The sequence below is a fragment of the Littorina saxatilis genome, linkage group LG12, assembly GCF_037325665.1.
Source record: "Littorina saxatilis isolate snail1 linkage group LG12, US_GU_Lsax_2.0, whole genome shotgun sequence".
NCBI lineage: Eukaryota > Metazoa > Mollusca > Gastropoda > Littorinimorpha > Littorinidae > Littorina > Littorina saxatilis.
Window position 1 is genome coordinate 37360344 of NC_090256.1, and position 13651 is coordinate 37373994.

General features: G+C 42.9%; 1 protein-coding gene across 1 annotated transcript in view; it reads left to right on the top strand.

Moving 5' to 3' along the window:
- Nucleotides 1–5544, top strand: part of LOC138983088 (uncharacterized) — a 33241-nt gene extending 27697 nt beyond the window's left edge. Inside the window, exon 22 of the mRNA XM_070356495.1 lies at nucleotides 136–5544. Within this exon, the coding sequence (XP_070212596.1) occupies nucleotides 136–636 (501 nt within the window). The 3' untranslated portion in view covers nucleotides 637–5544. The remainder of the gene's footprint in view (nucleotides 1–135) is intronic.
- The last annotated feature ends 8107 nt before the right edge of the window (nucleotides 5545–13651 follow it).

The following is a 13651-nucleotide window of genomic DNA, read 5'->3' on the forward strand; positions in this document are numbered from 1 at the left end:
CAGCCAATGCCATTGGCTGTTGTATCTCTCAATTAAGTATCACTTTACACTTCACCTTTCACTGCAGCTCAGTTGCAACTAGCTGTTTACCTCTTTTCTCTGTTATGATACCAAGACAATTTTTTTCCTATACAGCAACGATCAAGCCCCACGTATGCCGTCTTCACCTCAGACAGCCAGTTCCTGCTGACCAGCGGTTTTCGCTCCATCTACGTTTGGCGAATGAATGACGGCAAGGGGAAGCTGGAATGCAAGCTGACACGACACCAGGATTTTATCACCTGTATGCGCTTTGCTCTTAATGATCGCTTTCTCATCTCCGCTTCCATGGATCGTTCGGTGGCCGTGTGGGATTTCAAAGCCAGGGCGACCGTGTGTGTTATGTCAACCCAGTGTCAGATCATGAATATTCACCTGCTGCCAGACTTGTCAAAGTTGGTGTACATACCTGACCGTGTGGCCCACCTGGCAGTGTTAAAACCCAACGATGCGCTGCAAAGAGTTCTTGGTAAAGGGAGGCGACTGAGAGACATGGCAGATCCTGAAATGGTGGAGCAGACGTCAGCCTTTGCCACGTCCTTCAACACTCAGAGAGATATGAGCAAAGCCACGTCAGTCGCCTGTACTATACTTTAAACAGATTTTTGTATACAGATAATTTTTAACCTAGGGGAATTTCCCCAAAGACATTTGGGCAAAAGGATGTGTCAGTTGTGAGATGCTTGAGTGAACAGGACCATGCCAAATGTTTACAGTCTAGTTTGAACCTAGATTCAGGTTTGTTTTATGCTGCAGTATGTTGATGTAGCAAAACCCAGCCGTTTGTCAGAGAAGTTGATATAAGTATGCTTGTAACACCATGCATGAGTCTGAACATTGTTTACCTCAGTTGACCGTCATGTAGTTGTACAACGTGTAGAGCACAGAGTAATAATAATAATGTAATATATCAACTCAGATATTTTTTTTATCGGAAATTTGCTGGAATGGCCATATAATAGTTTTGGCAATTTTCTGAAGTTAAGGCAGTTCTATATGGATCAACGTGAGAAAGTCTGACTGCTCTGTCAAAATGATGGCAAATGCAATTTGAAATAAGTTTTGCAGACTATAGTGCTCCCTCTACATCCCTGTAACTGCATGGTGCTTTCAGCACATCATTATTTGAAGTCTTCGACTTTGGCTAGCCAAAATCCATGTTGTCTTTGTCAGGTTAAAGGCATGTACAGAAGTTTTAGCAAGGTTTATTTATTAAGACTTTGTTAAAATTAATGTGAAGATTATATCAGCATTTTAAGTGCTCATGCTTGAAGACAACACAGAAAGTAAGATGTAGCATGTTATATGCCAAGGGTAGGAGGTGTTGCAGTATTATTGCCTGTGATATTCAGAGAGACGGGCGCTGTGGCAGGGGTGGTAAGACGTCGGCCTCTTAATCGGAAGGTCGAGGGTTCGAATCCCGACCGCGGCCGCCTGGTGGGTTAAGTGTGGAGATTTTTCCGATCTCCCAGGTCAACTTATGTGCAGACCTGCTAGTGGCTTATCCCCCTTCGTGTGTACACGCAAGCACAAGACCAAGTGCGCACAGAAAAGATCCTGTAATCCATGTCAGAGTTCGGTGGGTTATAGAAACACGAAAATACCCAGCATGCTTCCTCCGAAAGCGGCGTATGGCTGCCTAAATGATGGGGTAAAAACGGTCATACACGTAAAATTCCACTCGTGCAAAAACACGAGTGTACGTGGGAGTTTCGGCCCACGAACGCAGAAGAAGAAGAAGAAGAAGATATTCAGAGATAATCAAACAGTGCAATTAGAATCAAAGTTATAATGAGCATTAACAGGACACACTGATAATACAAAAATTGGTGAGGCTGCTGTTATTTACTGGAGTGCAAGTGTTCTTTTTACTTTTTCTTTTTTTCTTTCTTTTTACCCTTGACTGATTATAAGCACAATAGTCATCTCTGAAGACTGATGTAAATATAGTTTTGGATTTTGTAAAACTGATTTTTGTTTTTCAGTTTGTGGTTGTTATTTTTGTTTCATACTGACAAATGTATGACACCTGCAATCATGGATCAAAACTTGGACATTCATGATAAGCTATGCGGGTTTCAAAATTGAAAAGCTGATATTCGATCTTCTTTGTGTTTCTTTGTGAATCTGTGTTGTGTTGACATGTGAAAACTTTCTTTATTTTCTGGAAGTAATGGACACTTGTGTGTAAAATGAGGTTGATCGATGACAAAGACTATCAATTTTTCTATTTGACCTTTTAATCAAATGACAATCACCTGTTAAAGTGATATACTATTCTGTGATTTTACATATCCTTTTTACATGCATTGTATTTACATAAAATGCTCATATTTTCGTAATCACTGATATTTTGAACAAGTGACGGAGAGATTTTTAACTGCAACCAATGTCTATCTAGAGTTCTCATTTTCTCTGTAATGACTGACAGTTTATCATTCTAGTTGTGTAACCTGTGTAATGTTTTGTAAGTACAGTGAAGCCCGGATGTAGTGATAGCCCTCGGGACCAAATTTATTTATCACTACATCCGGACTATTACATTACACCAGGACGTCCGGTTATAGTGATATTTTTGTAGGTTTTATCACTACATCCGGACGTCCGGTTATAGTTCTATTTTTGTAGGTTTTATTACTACATCCGGCCAATCGCTTGTAGTTGTAGTGATATCTTCAAAGCTTTTATTGCTACATGCGGCGGCACATTTGGTAAACTAGCCTCAAGGCAGTAACAAGGTGATTTTGGAACCACTATTGATTTCGTTTTGTGACGTTTCTTCTGACGTCTTTGTCAGGCTTGCAAATGTCCTGTGTTAACCTACCCCCGTCCTGGCAGTTCAACAGCCGGTGTGTGTGTGTGTGTGTGCGTGCGTGCGTGCGTGTGTGTGTGTGTTTTAGAGAGAGAGAGAGAGAGACAATGACAATGACAATTCTTTATTTAGAGAGAGAGAGAGAGAAGGGCCACTTAGAAATAAGGGTTAAATGAAAAATTGTCAGATCAATTTTCCGCTTCAGGGTAAGCACAGTGCGTGGCTGGCTTTTGCTTGCCATTTTGGTAAAGGGAGATTACTCTCGAACATTATCACTACAGCCGGACTTTAGCTTCCCCGGGACTTGAAAATAGTATCACTACAAGCGGACTATCGCTATATCCGGACTGAAAAATATCACTACAACCGGACTAAGTTAACAAAGAACATGAACAACTGGGACCGGGACCCAGAAATTCTATTACTACAGCCGGACTATCACTATATGGGTCTATCACTACAGCCGGACTTCACTGTACATTCTATTTGGTGTCTGTGCCCTTTTTGCAACGGCTGTGCACTGATCTCTTTGGTCAAAGCTTTTCAAGTCTCTCATCCTTAAATGCAAGTACAGATTTCTCCACATGTCAGGTTGTGTGCCTTAATTATTTCACCTTTGCAGATACATAATATTTATACACGTTTTGCAATATAATTTAACTGACTGTGATCAGCTTTCTCTGAGAAAAGATGTTCAAGTTTATTGACTGTTTGAGCAAGTACTGATTGCTTATTTGTTTTAGTAATCCTGCTTTTCATGTATGACTGAATCTGCTCGAGCAGAGGTATTTTGTTGTTGTTGTTGTTGATTTGATACTTTGAAACTGCAGACTTAGGTATTCAAGAGATGTGATATTTTTGTTGTTGATATTGTTGCAAGGATTTTACACTGTTGAAACTGCATAATCAGTATTTTTGTTTGTGTGGAAATATGTTGATGCATTTCTGTGCTATGATTCTTTTTTCAAATGTACATGCCATATGAAAGTACTTGCCGCTGTCTTTTTGTCAAATATGTGAGCTCCCGTCTATGGATTCAAACTTCACAGGTCCTCTTATATAGCTGTCAGTGTTTTTGACATTGCTTTCAAATTTGTTATTTGGCGTGTCAAGAACTCACAGGCACTATTGCACTTCATACAAGCACATACATATACATGTACTCAGAGTTTTAGATCACTTTCAATGTTTTTGACCTTGCTTACCACCCCCCGCGGGTTAGGGGGAGTCCCATATTGGTTGGGACAAGAAAGAATTTACCCGATGCTCCCCAGCATGTCGTAAAAGGCGACTAACGGATTCTGTTTCTCCTTTTACCCTTGTTAAGTGTTTCTTGTATAGAATATAGTCCATTTTTGTAAAGGTTTTTGTCAATCAGTATGTAAGAAATGTTAAGTCCTTTGTACTGGAAACTTGCATTCTCCCAGTAAGGTCATATATTGTACTACGTTGCAAGCCCCTGGAGCAAATTTTTGATTAGTGCTTTTGTGAACAAGAAACAATTGACAAGTGGCTCTATCCCATCTCCCCCCTTCACCCATCGCGATATAACCTCCATGGTTGAAAATGACGTAAAACATCAAATAAAGAAAGAAAGAAAGAACCTTGCTTACCATATTGTCCATTGGCATTACAAGCACATTTACTGGCACTATTGAACTTTCTTTGTGTATTTTTTACACTGTGATCTGAACCTGCTTTTGGTCTCTTTCAACTCTTGTATAGGGGGTGCAACTCAGTGTGCGACCGGCAGTGTCGGTATGGTATCGCCGACACTGCATATATTGTACTACGTTGCAAGCCCCTGGAGCAAATTTTTGATTAGTGCTTTTGTGAACAAGAAACAATTGACAAGTGCATGGCTCTATCCCATCTTCCCCATTCCCCCGTCGCGATATAACCTTCGTGGTTGAAAACGACGTTTACACCAAATAAAGAAAGAAAGAAAGAAAGCAAAAACGAAAACTGCAAGGATTTCAAGTGTATAGAGAAAATTAGACTTCTTGAATGTAAATTCTCTAGCGGTGATATATAAAAATGAATTGTTTTTTCCTTGCAAATCCGAAAAATGCACTGTCCACATGCAGTTCATGAAAGGCACTATACTTTTCATCTCAGTGATGTCGTATTTGACGGCTTAATATTTTGTCTGTGATAAGCTCTCACTCTCAGAAAAAGAGGCCTTACTAATATACAGCTATCGATAAGACCAATTAAATGCCTTATTTGTTAATCAGTGGCATTGTTGTCTTGCTGTTACCAGTCTTTTCTTTTTGTTTTTTCCCCATTCATTTATTCTTGGCTTGTACTTGTTCAAGCCTGATTTTATGCAAGTATATTATACTGTCATTCCTTTTTGTAAGAATGTGTGTGAAAACTGTGTGTTTATGTGTAAGTGTGTTGTTATCATTCCTTTTCCCCCTGTGACTTATTGTTATGAGGGTGTTTGCATGCTCTCTCCTTTCAACAAATGAAGTGAATCAAAAAACAAAAAGAGTTAGAATCTGTTAATTGTTATTCTATGAAATTGAAAGTTCCAGTCAGTAACTCTTCTTGCTAGCATAACATATAAGCCGTCTATTTTGGTTTGCGGAACATTAGCAGTCTATTTGTTTTGCTTTTAAAAAATGATGTTGCCATCTGTACCTCTACCTTGTGTCATAAAATGTTAATAAAGTTAAACACAAAATATTTGTTTGAGATGTTTGGATAGTGTGCCATATGTGCCTTTATACCTGATTATGTGTGTGTGGGTGAATTTGGGTGTGTGTGTTCTGGCAAGCTGTGCATGCATATGCATTCCAACCAAAATGAAGTATGCCAATACATTTTGCACTTGAACTGCAGTCGAGTATCACACACAAACACTTTCAACCACACACACACACAAACACTCTCAACCACACACAAACACTCAACCACACACACACACACAAACACTCTCAATCACACACACAAACACACACAACCACACACACACACACACACACACACACACATACTATCATTCATTTCGATAGGCCACTGAGAGAGCTCTTCAGCGGCGGAAGTGGGATTTTTTGCTCCACTTATGGCGGCGGCTTTGAAAAAAAAAACCCATAAGTCTATAGACGATCGGCTTTTTATCTTATCATCAACTCATGTTACTAAAAGAAAAATTTTCCTGTGAGAACGTTAAGGACCCCCTAGTTAGTTAGACGAGCGGCCAAATCGAAAAAAGGCGCTTAGTTTAGGAGTTTAATGCACAGGGGGTACTCCCGGGCAAATTTGATATCATTTGAAAGATAAATGCATACAGACGTTAAAACAACCGTTCTAGGTACCCAAAAGTGGCAGCAGCTATACGCAATTTTAAGACAAAGTAGCCCAGTTATTTTGAAAAATGCACTACAAAAAACCCCACTTTGTTGCAAAAAACGGCAATATCAGCAGGCAGCAGAGTAGACATTTCTGAGTGAACTATCAAGGTAATAAACAGCAAGTGAAAAGATTGTTTGCGTGCAACACATTGGAGCACAGGAGGCCTTGTATTTCAGAAATTGTATTACGTCACGTCATTTTCACTTTTCTGGATAATGTCAAATATTCTCAAAGACGTTTTGTAAGCCACAATCTAATAAAAGACATATCAGAGGAAAGTACATTCGTCGGGCTTTTAGTTGCAAGTACCTCTGATGAGATAGCTAATAAACACTAAGTGTGAGAAATCATTTCCGAAGTAGCCTACACCCCCTTATTTTGTAAGTCAAAGTTATGTCATTTAAAGCCTTTTGAGAGGCACTATGACAGGTAAGGGTGGAGTGTAATGGACCTAACATGTACGTTGATACATATAAAAAAAAAAGCCTGCTCTAAGCGTAGGTGCAAAAGTTATAAAGATACCTGTGAAGAAATTTATGCGCGAGACGATAACTGTGTGATTGGTCTCATTCAGACAAATAACGCCTTTAATTGCGTATCCTTACATGTTCAGGCAGTGCTGGTTTTCATAAGAGTTGCATTTGAGCCTCCAAAATGCCCGTGAATATTAAGTTAGAAGATAGAATGTATCTGTGATTGACAATGTGCGCCATATTTATTGAACATTCACTTTAAAAATCGGGTGCATACCGTTTTGTGCGGTTTTACGTTTCACTGAAGGAAAAACTGAATTTAGTGTGTTATACAAAACTCTCTGGTTATCATGATTTACATAGATTACCGTGTGTATATCTAAGGTATATTTTCGTGCTGTCATTGGTCGAGGTATGTTCGTGCCTTGTTTCTTTTATCTTCCCCTCTCTGTCGGTGACTATACTCTATCTCTCCCTGTCTCTCTCTCTGTCTCTCTCTCTGTATGTCTCTCTCTCTCTCTCTCTCTCTCTCTCTCTCTCTCTCTCTCTCTCTCTCTCTCTCTCTCAGTATGGTTTGAAACAGTTTTGCGTGACTTAAGGTCGCGGATTAGAATCCGACCCGGGCTGGACACGGGTCAACTGTTTGTGCAGACCCATAGACAAAGAACACCATTCGTTTCAAGCTCGATACTGCCGCTCAAGTCAACGTTCTTCCGTCATCGATACACACCACTGAAGAAAACGCCACCCCACCAGCCAAGTGACAGCAAGTTATTCGGCTACACAGGGCAGCAGCTAGCCTACTTGTGAGAGGTTGCATAAACATGACGTGCACTTACAAAGACCACATATACGAAGGCACTTTCCACATCGTGGACACCCCAGCCAAATCGCAACCCACACTAGGCATGCAAGCCTGCGTAAAGCTCGGCGTCATCAAGATGGTACTGAACATTGACTCCACCCCTGCCATGACAAAAGCCAGCGTCATTGAAGAATACCACCAGCTCTTCAAAAGGTTAGGAGAGCTAGAGGGAGAGGGGACCATTCACTTGAAGGAAGGGGCAACACCCGTAGCACACGCACCTCGACGGGTCCCACACGCAGTGAAAGACAGACTGAAAGAAGAGCTCCATAACATGGAGGAACGGGGGATAATCACGAAAGTCACCACACCAACAGACTGGGTAAACTCCCTAGTCGTAGTTGAGAAAACCAACGGGAAACTGCGCATATGTCTTGATCCAAGAGATCTCAACGCTGCGATCAGGCGACCACACTACCCCATGCCAACGCTAGAAGACGCCTTGTTAAAAATGGCTGGCGCAAAATACTTCACAAAGCTTGACGCCAAATGCGGATACTGGCAGATGAAACTCGCTGAGGAATCATCGTACCTCACCACGTTCAACGCTCCATTTGGCCGCTACCGGTTCAACAGACTTCCGTTCGGAGTCATCAGCGCTCAAGATGATTTTCAGAGGAAAATGGACGAAATCTTTGAAGGAATCTCCGGAGTTACACCTCTGGTTGACGACGTCATCGTGTCCGGCAAAACACAGGAAGAACACGACGCCAACCTTAGAGCAACACTCAATAGAGCAGCATCCAAGAACCTGAAACTGAATCCAGACAAGCTGACTGTCGGAGCTCAGGAAGTTGAATATTTTGGCCACCTCATCACCGCTGAGGGTTTGAAGCCTGATCCTGCCAAAGTGAAAGTAATCCAAGACATGCCTCCACCAAACGACAAAAAGGAGCTCCAGACTATGCTAGGCATGATCACCTACCTGGTAAAGTTTGCACCACAGCTCTCTGAGACAACCAAGCCGATGCGTGATCTTCTCAAAGAAGACCCAGAGTTCATTTGTGATGATCAACAAAAGACGGCACTGCAGAAAGTCAAGAACATAATCACCAGTTCTCGTCTTTTTTTTTAACCAAAGAAGGAAGTCAGACTCGAGGTCGACGCCAGCAAGTTTGGACTTGGGGCTGCAATATTCCAAGACAACAACCCAGTAGCCTTCGCCTCGAAATCACTGACCCAAACAGAACAGAACTATGCTCAAATTGAGAAGGAGCTGTACGCCATTCTTTTTGGTTGTCGCAGATTCCACCAATACCTCTACGGCCGTGAAGTCATCATCCACTCCGACCACAAACCACTAGAGAGTATCACCAAGAAGCCCCTGGCAGCTGCACCGCCCAGACTTCAGCGCATGCTTCTACAGCTTCAGAAGTACAGCCTGAAAATCGTACACGTTCCAGGAAAGAACATCCCTGTTGCGGACACACTGTCGCGCAAATTCATTCCCGCCGAACCTGGCGACGACGTCTCAGAAGACCTCCGAACGGTACAGGTGCATTCTGTAATCAAGAGCCTACCAATCAGCGACACCAAGATGGAGAAGTTACGCGAGGCTACTGAACAAGACCAAGACCTCCATCAACTAAAGGCTGCTATTCAAAATGGCTGGCCTGAACAACGCCAAGATTGTCCTCAGAACATCTTGGAATTTTGGAGTTACAGAGACGAGCTTTCTATTATCGACGGCATCATCCTGAAAGGAGAGAAAATCTTCATACCGCTGTCATTTCGTCCCGATATGCTCAGAAAGATCCACTCCAGCCACCTCGGGATTGAAAAGACGAAACAAAGAGCAAGAGAGATTCTTTTTTGGCCAGGCATATCGACAGACATACACCAAATCGTCGCTTCATGTCACATCTGTAATAAACACCAGAAAGCAAACCCCAAGGAGCCTCTTGTACCCCACAGCATCCCATCCCGACCATGGCAAAAAGTTGCTACTGACCTCTTCACCTGGGACAACAAGGACTACCTCGTGACGGTAGACTACTACAGCTGTTACTTTGAAGTCTACCAGCTGCACTCAACAACTTCATCTGCCGTCATACGGAAACTGTCAACACACTTTGCTCGACACGGCATCCCTGAGACACTTGTGGGCGACAACGGCCCACAGTACTCATCAGCAGAGTTCGAGCACTTTGCCACCACCTGGGATTTCCAACACGTCACATCTAGCCCTGGATATCCCCAGTCGAACGGCCTAGCAGAGAAAGCGGTCCAAACAGTCAAACAGATTATGACCAAAGCCAAAGCCAGTGGAACCAGGGCTCTTCAATGAATACTTGAATACCGCAAATCCACAGTCGACAACATAGCTTCCCCAGCCCAACTACTGATGGGAAGACGACTGCGTTCCATCTTGCCAACGACGAAACAACATCTGCAACCCAAGACCATCATCGATGCGGATATCACCATCAGACGTGAAGAGAAACAGGCCAAAATGAAGCAGTATTACGACCGCGGCTCCAAACTGCTACCACCAGTGATAAGCTAGGCGAACAGTACAGGTCCAACTCGCCAAAGGCAGTGAGTGGCAGCCTATCACAGCACAGAGCAGCGAACCGCGATCATTTGTGGTCAGTTGAAACCAGCAATGGCAGCACCTACCGTCGCAACCGCCGTTTCTTGAAGAAGACAACCCCAACACCACCACCACCAGAGACCATCAGCCCAACACCAACTACCTCGTCGGATATCCCACCTGATGTTGCACAACCGCGCCAACACACGGTGTTTACATCACCAAATCAGGCCGTCGCATTATAAGGCTCCTGATAAAATGGACATGTGACTCCTACGGAACTTGTGAATCGGTGAAGAATAGACAACAAATATACCTTCAAACACGCATACAAATTACACTAGGGTTATGTTACAGTGCGCCAAAAGACTCAGGTGAAATACCCTGTAGGGCGTTACCGCATCAATTTATATATAAATATTATTGTTAACGCTTAAAACAAGTTTTTCTAGTCCAGCGTTTACTTAGCGCATTATGAAAAGGCTCATTTGAAAAAAAGGGAGATATAACATTTTGTCCTAAATGTTTTAAGTACAATTTCCAAGATAACTACAATTTATTTGATGGGAGACTACTTCTAATACATTCTTCAAAAAAAAGTTAAGGATCGGGGGAAAAAACGGATCTAATTATAAAAAATTGCCAAAAAATTAAACATCGACATAATAATTAAAAGATTAATGTGTTTGAATTAACAAATGAACAATGAGTCTTGACCTAGAATTTTGTTTGGCAGGCAGAGTTATTTCCCTTTATGGGACTTCTCAAAAGCTTCTGCATTTTGGAAGAAAAAGGGTGTATTTTATAGCCCCATGAAATTTGCGGAACGCATGTCAGGGCAAAAGGTTGTGATGCACGTGCTACAACAGGGTCCTGGCTATGAACATCGCTCACCAGCTTGTGTTTAAAGGTTGACACGCTGACACAGTACAATTATGCAAAGTAGCAACATGCCCCCACGAAGAAAACTGTGCGATTTGGATAGAGGAAGGGCAATAGGATGGCTACAAGACGGTGTTGGTGCCAGGCAAGTGGCCCAGAGGCTTGCAGTGGCTCCCTCTGTCATCATCAGACTAAAACAGAGATTCCACGCAACTGGAAGAGTGCAGGAGCGACAACGTTCTGGTCGGCCCAGAGTCACCACACAAAGAGAGGATCGCTTCATTCAGAGGCAGGCCATGCAACAAAGAATGGCTACAGCAAACAACATTAGGCAACGCCTACAAGCTACCACCAACACTGTTGTTAGTGGTCAGACGATCCGAAACCGCTTACACAACTTTGGCTTGCGTGCAAGGCGTCCAGTCCGAGGAACAACCCTGATGCTAATCACCGAGCAGCTCGCCGAGCCTGGTGCACTCAACATGTGAGGTGGCAACGTCAGCAGTGGGCTCAGGTGTTGTTTACAGATGAGTCCCGCTTTTGCTTGGAACCTGCTGATGGTCGCATCCGAGTGTGGAGGCTTCTTCTTCTTCTTGCGTTCGCCGTCACACCATCAGTTTAGTCGAGTGTGGAGGCGTCGCGGAGAGCGCTTCGCAGAAGGCGCTGTTCTGGAACGACAGCGTTTTGGCGGAGGCTCTGTGATGGTCTGGGGTACGGGGTGGATCAGCACACGTCTAAGGACACCTCTGTACCATGTAGTGGGCAACTTGACCGGTATCCGCTACCAGAATGAGATCCTGCAACCGCTGGTCGTTCCAGCCCTCCAAGCGATCGGCCCCCGTGCGATTCTTCAGGATGACAACGCACATCCCCATCGCTCTGCAGCTGTAAACACCTTCATCCAGCAGGTCAGGGTCAACAGGATGCTGTGGCCAGCCAACAGCCCGGACCTGAACCCCATAGGGCACATGTGGGACGAGCTTTGTCTTCGGGTACAGCAACATCACCCTCCTCCTGCCAATCTGGGTCAACTGCTGCAATGGCTCCAGCAGGAGTAGAATGGAGTTCCCAGAGGCTCAGAGCATTCATATGCAACCTGATCCACTCCATGCGCCAACGATGTGTTCAATGCCTGGCACACAACGGAGGGCACACGCGTTATTGACACTGATTCACATTGTTGTGAATTCCATTTTCGAGGGTTGTCACGTTTGACACACTCTAGCTAAATTGTCGCTGCCGCGTTCGATCTTTGCTTTGTTTGTCATTACTCCTTGGTTGTGCAATTATATAATTTTTAAAAAATGAAAGAATTCGGTCTTGTCTGTTTTGTGTGGTGTGCTTGTAAAAAAGTTATCCTTAACTTTTTTGAAGAGTGTATGTATCTGTACTCGTGGAGTAACTGTCCTTCCTCTGATTGAAGATGGCTGAATAAAACGTGCGTTCCAATCTCCTGTGTTCTGCCTCCACTATCCTTGCTAGAATTTCACAAGCGAAACCATAACTGTATCCATGTCCCACCCCCGTGTCACAACGGCCACGGGTCGTTTTCTTGACCCCGTTAAGGTCAATGCTTGTTTTTGTTTAACTTTTACTAACGTACAATCAACAAAATGCGGTAAAGCTCTCATAATAATCTCTCAAATATGCCTGACTGTAATAATATATGTTGCTTATTACGCACACACAAATCTTGTATTGTCACCCAAAAAATGGAAATGAAAACGTTTCCTAATCTTAACAATTTCAGTGCCATTGCTCAGTGCAGTGACAAATACATTTAAAATAAGAACTTTACATGAAGGATAAGATGTGCTATTCACCTCAGAAATCGACAAGTCTTAAGCTTAGATACACTGATACAGCAGTCTTACAAGCTGAAGTTGTTGACAGCAAACAGGGGGTGTTTTCTCAAAATTCAAGCGTTGACTGAAGCTCTCAATGTCATACACGCCGTATAGATGGGGTTTTGGGTAGCGTACATGATTTTCATCCGTATCTTTTCACCATCGTAGCCCCGGAAAGTCATAAATAGACCACAGCTTTAAATGTGCAGAAAAATTGAGCGACGACGGAAACTGAGACTGCAAAATCAGGATTTCGTATCATAGGCTAAGCTTAGGGGAGATTACTCTGAGTGACAAGCATTTTTATCGTCTGCGACAATATGCTGCAGTTGACAGGGTAAGAAGTAAATTTTGGGTCTTGAAAGATAAGCTAGGCATATCCCAACTCGTTCCGTAAAAGCAAAGTGCGATTTGACCGTGTTTACTTTCAACAGAATAATTCATGCCCTACCAATATATTGTGGTCACGGTATGACTCTATGAGGGTTGATGATTTGCGCTCAAAAAGCACTTGCTCTGTCCAAACAGCAATTGCGCACCTTGCGCTTACTCTTGTATTTTGTGAAATAAAACGTTAGCCTACATTTTAAGACGGTGACTAAATGTCGAGACAATTTTCAATCCCCTTTCCGTGTTTTTTTTCTTCTGCAACCTTAGATCTAAAGCTTGAAAATGAAAACAGGATTGAATTAGAATTACTAGCCCGCATGAGTACAGCTTAGACAAAATCTTGAATAGTAAACTCAGTCAAAACGTTTTCAAAAGTGAATGTAAAAACATCTTACCGAGTTTCTGGCACCTTATCAGATATACTTATTAGATAGTCAGCTCAACCAGATG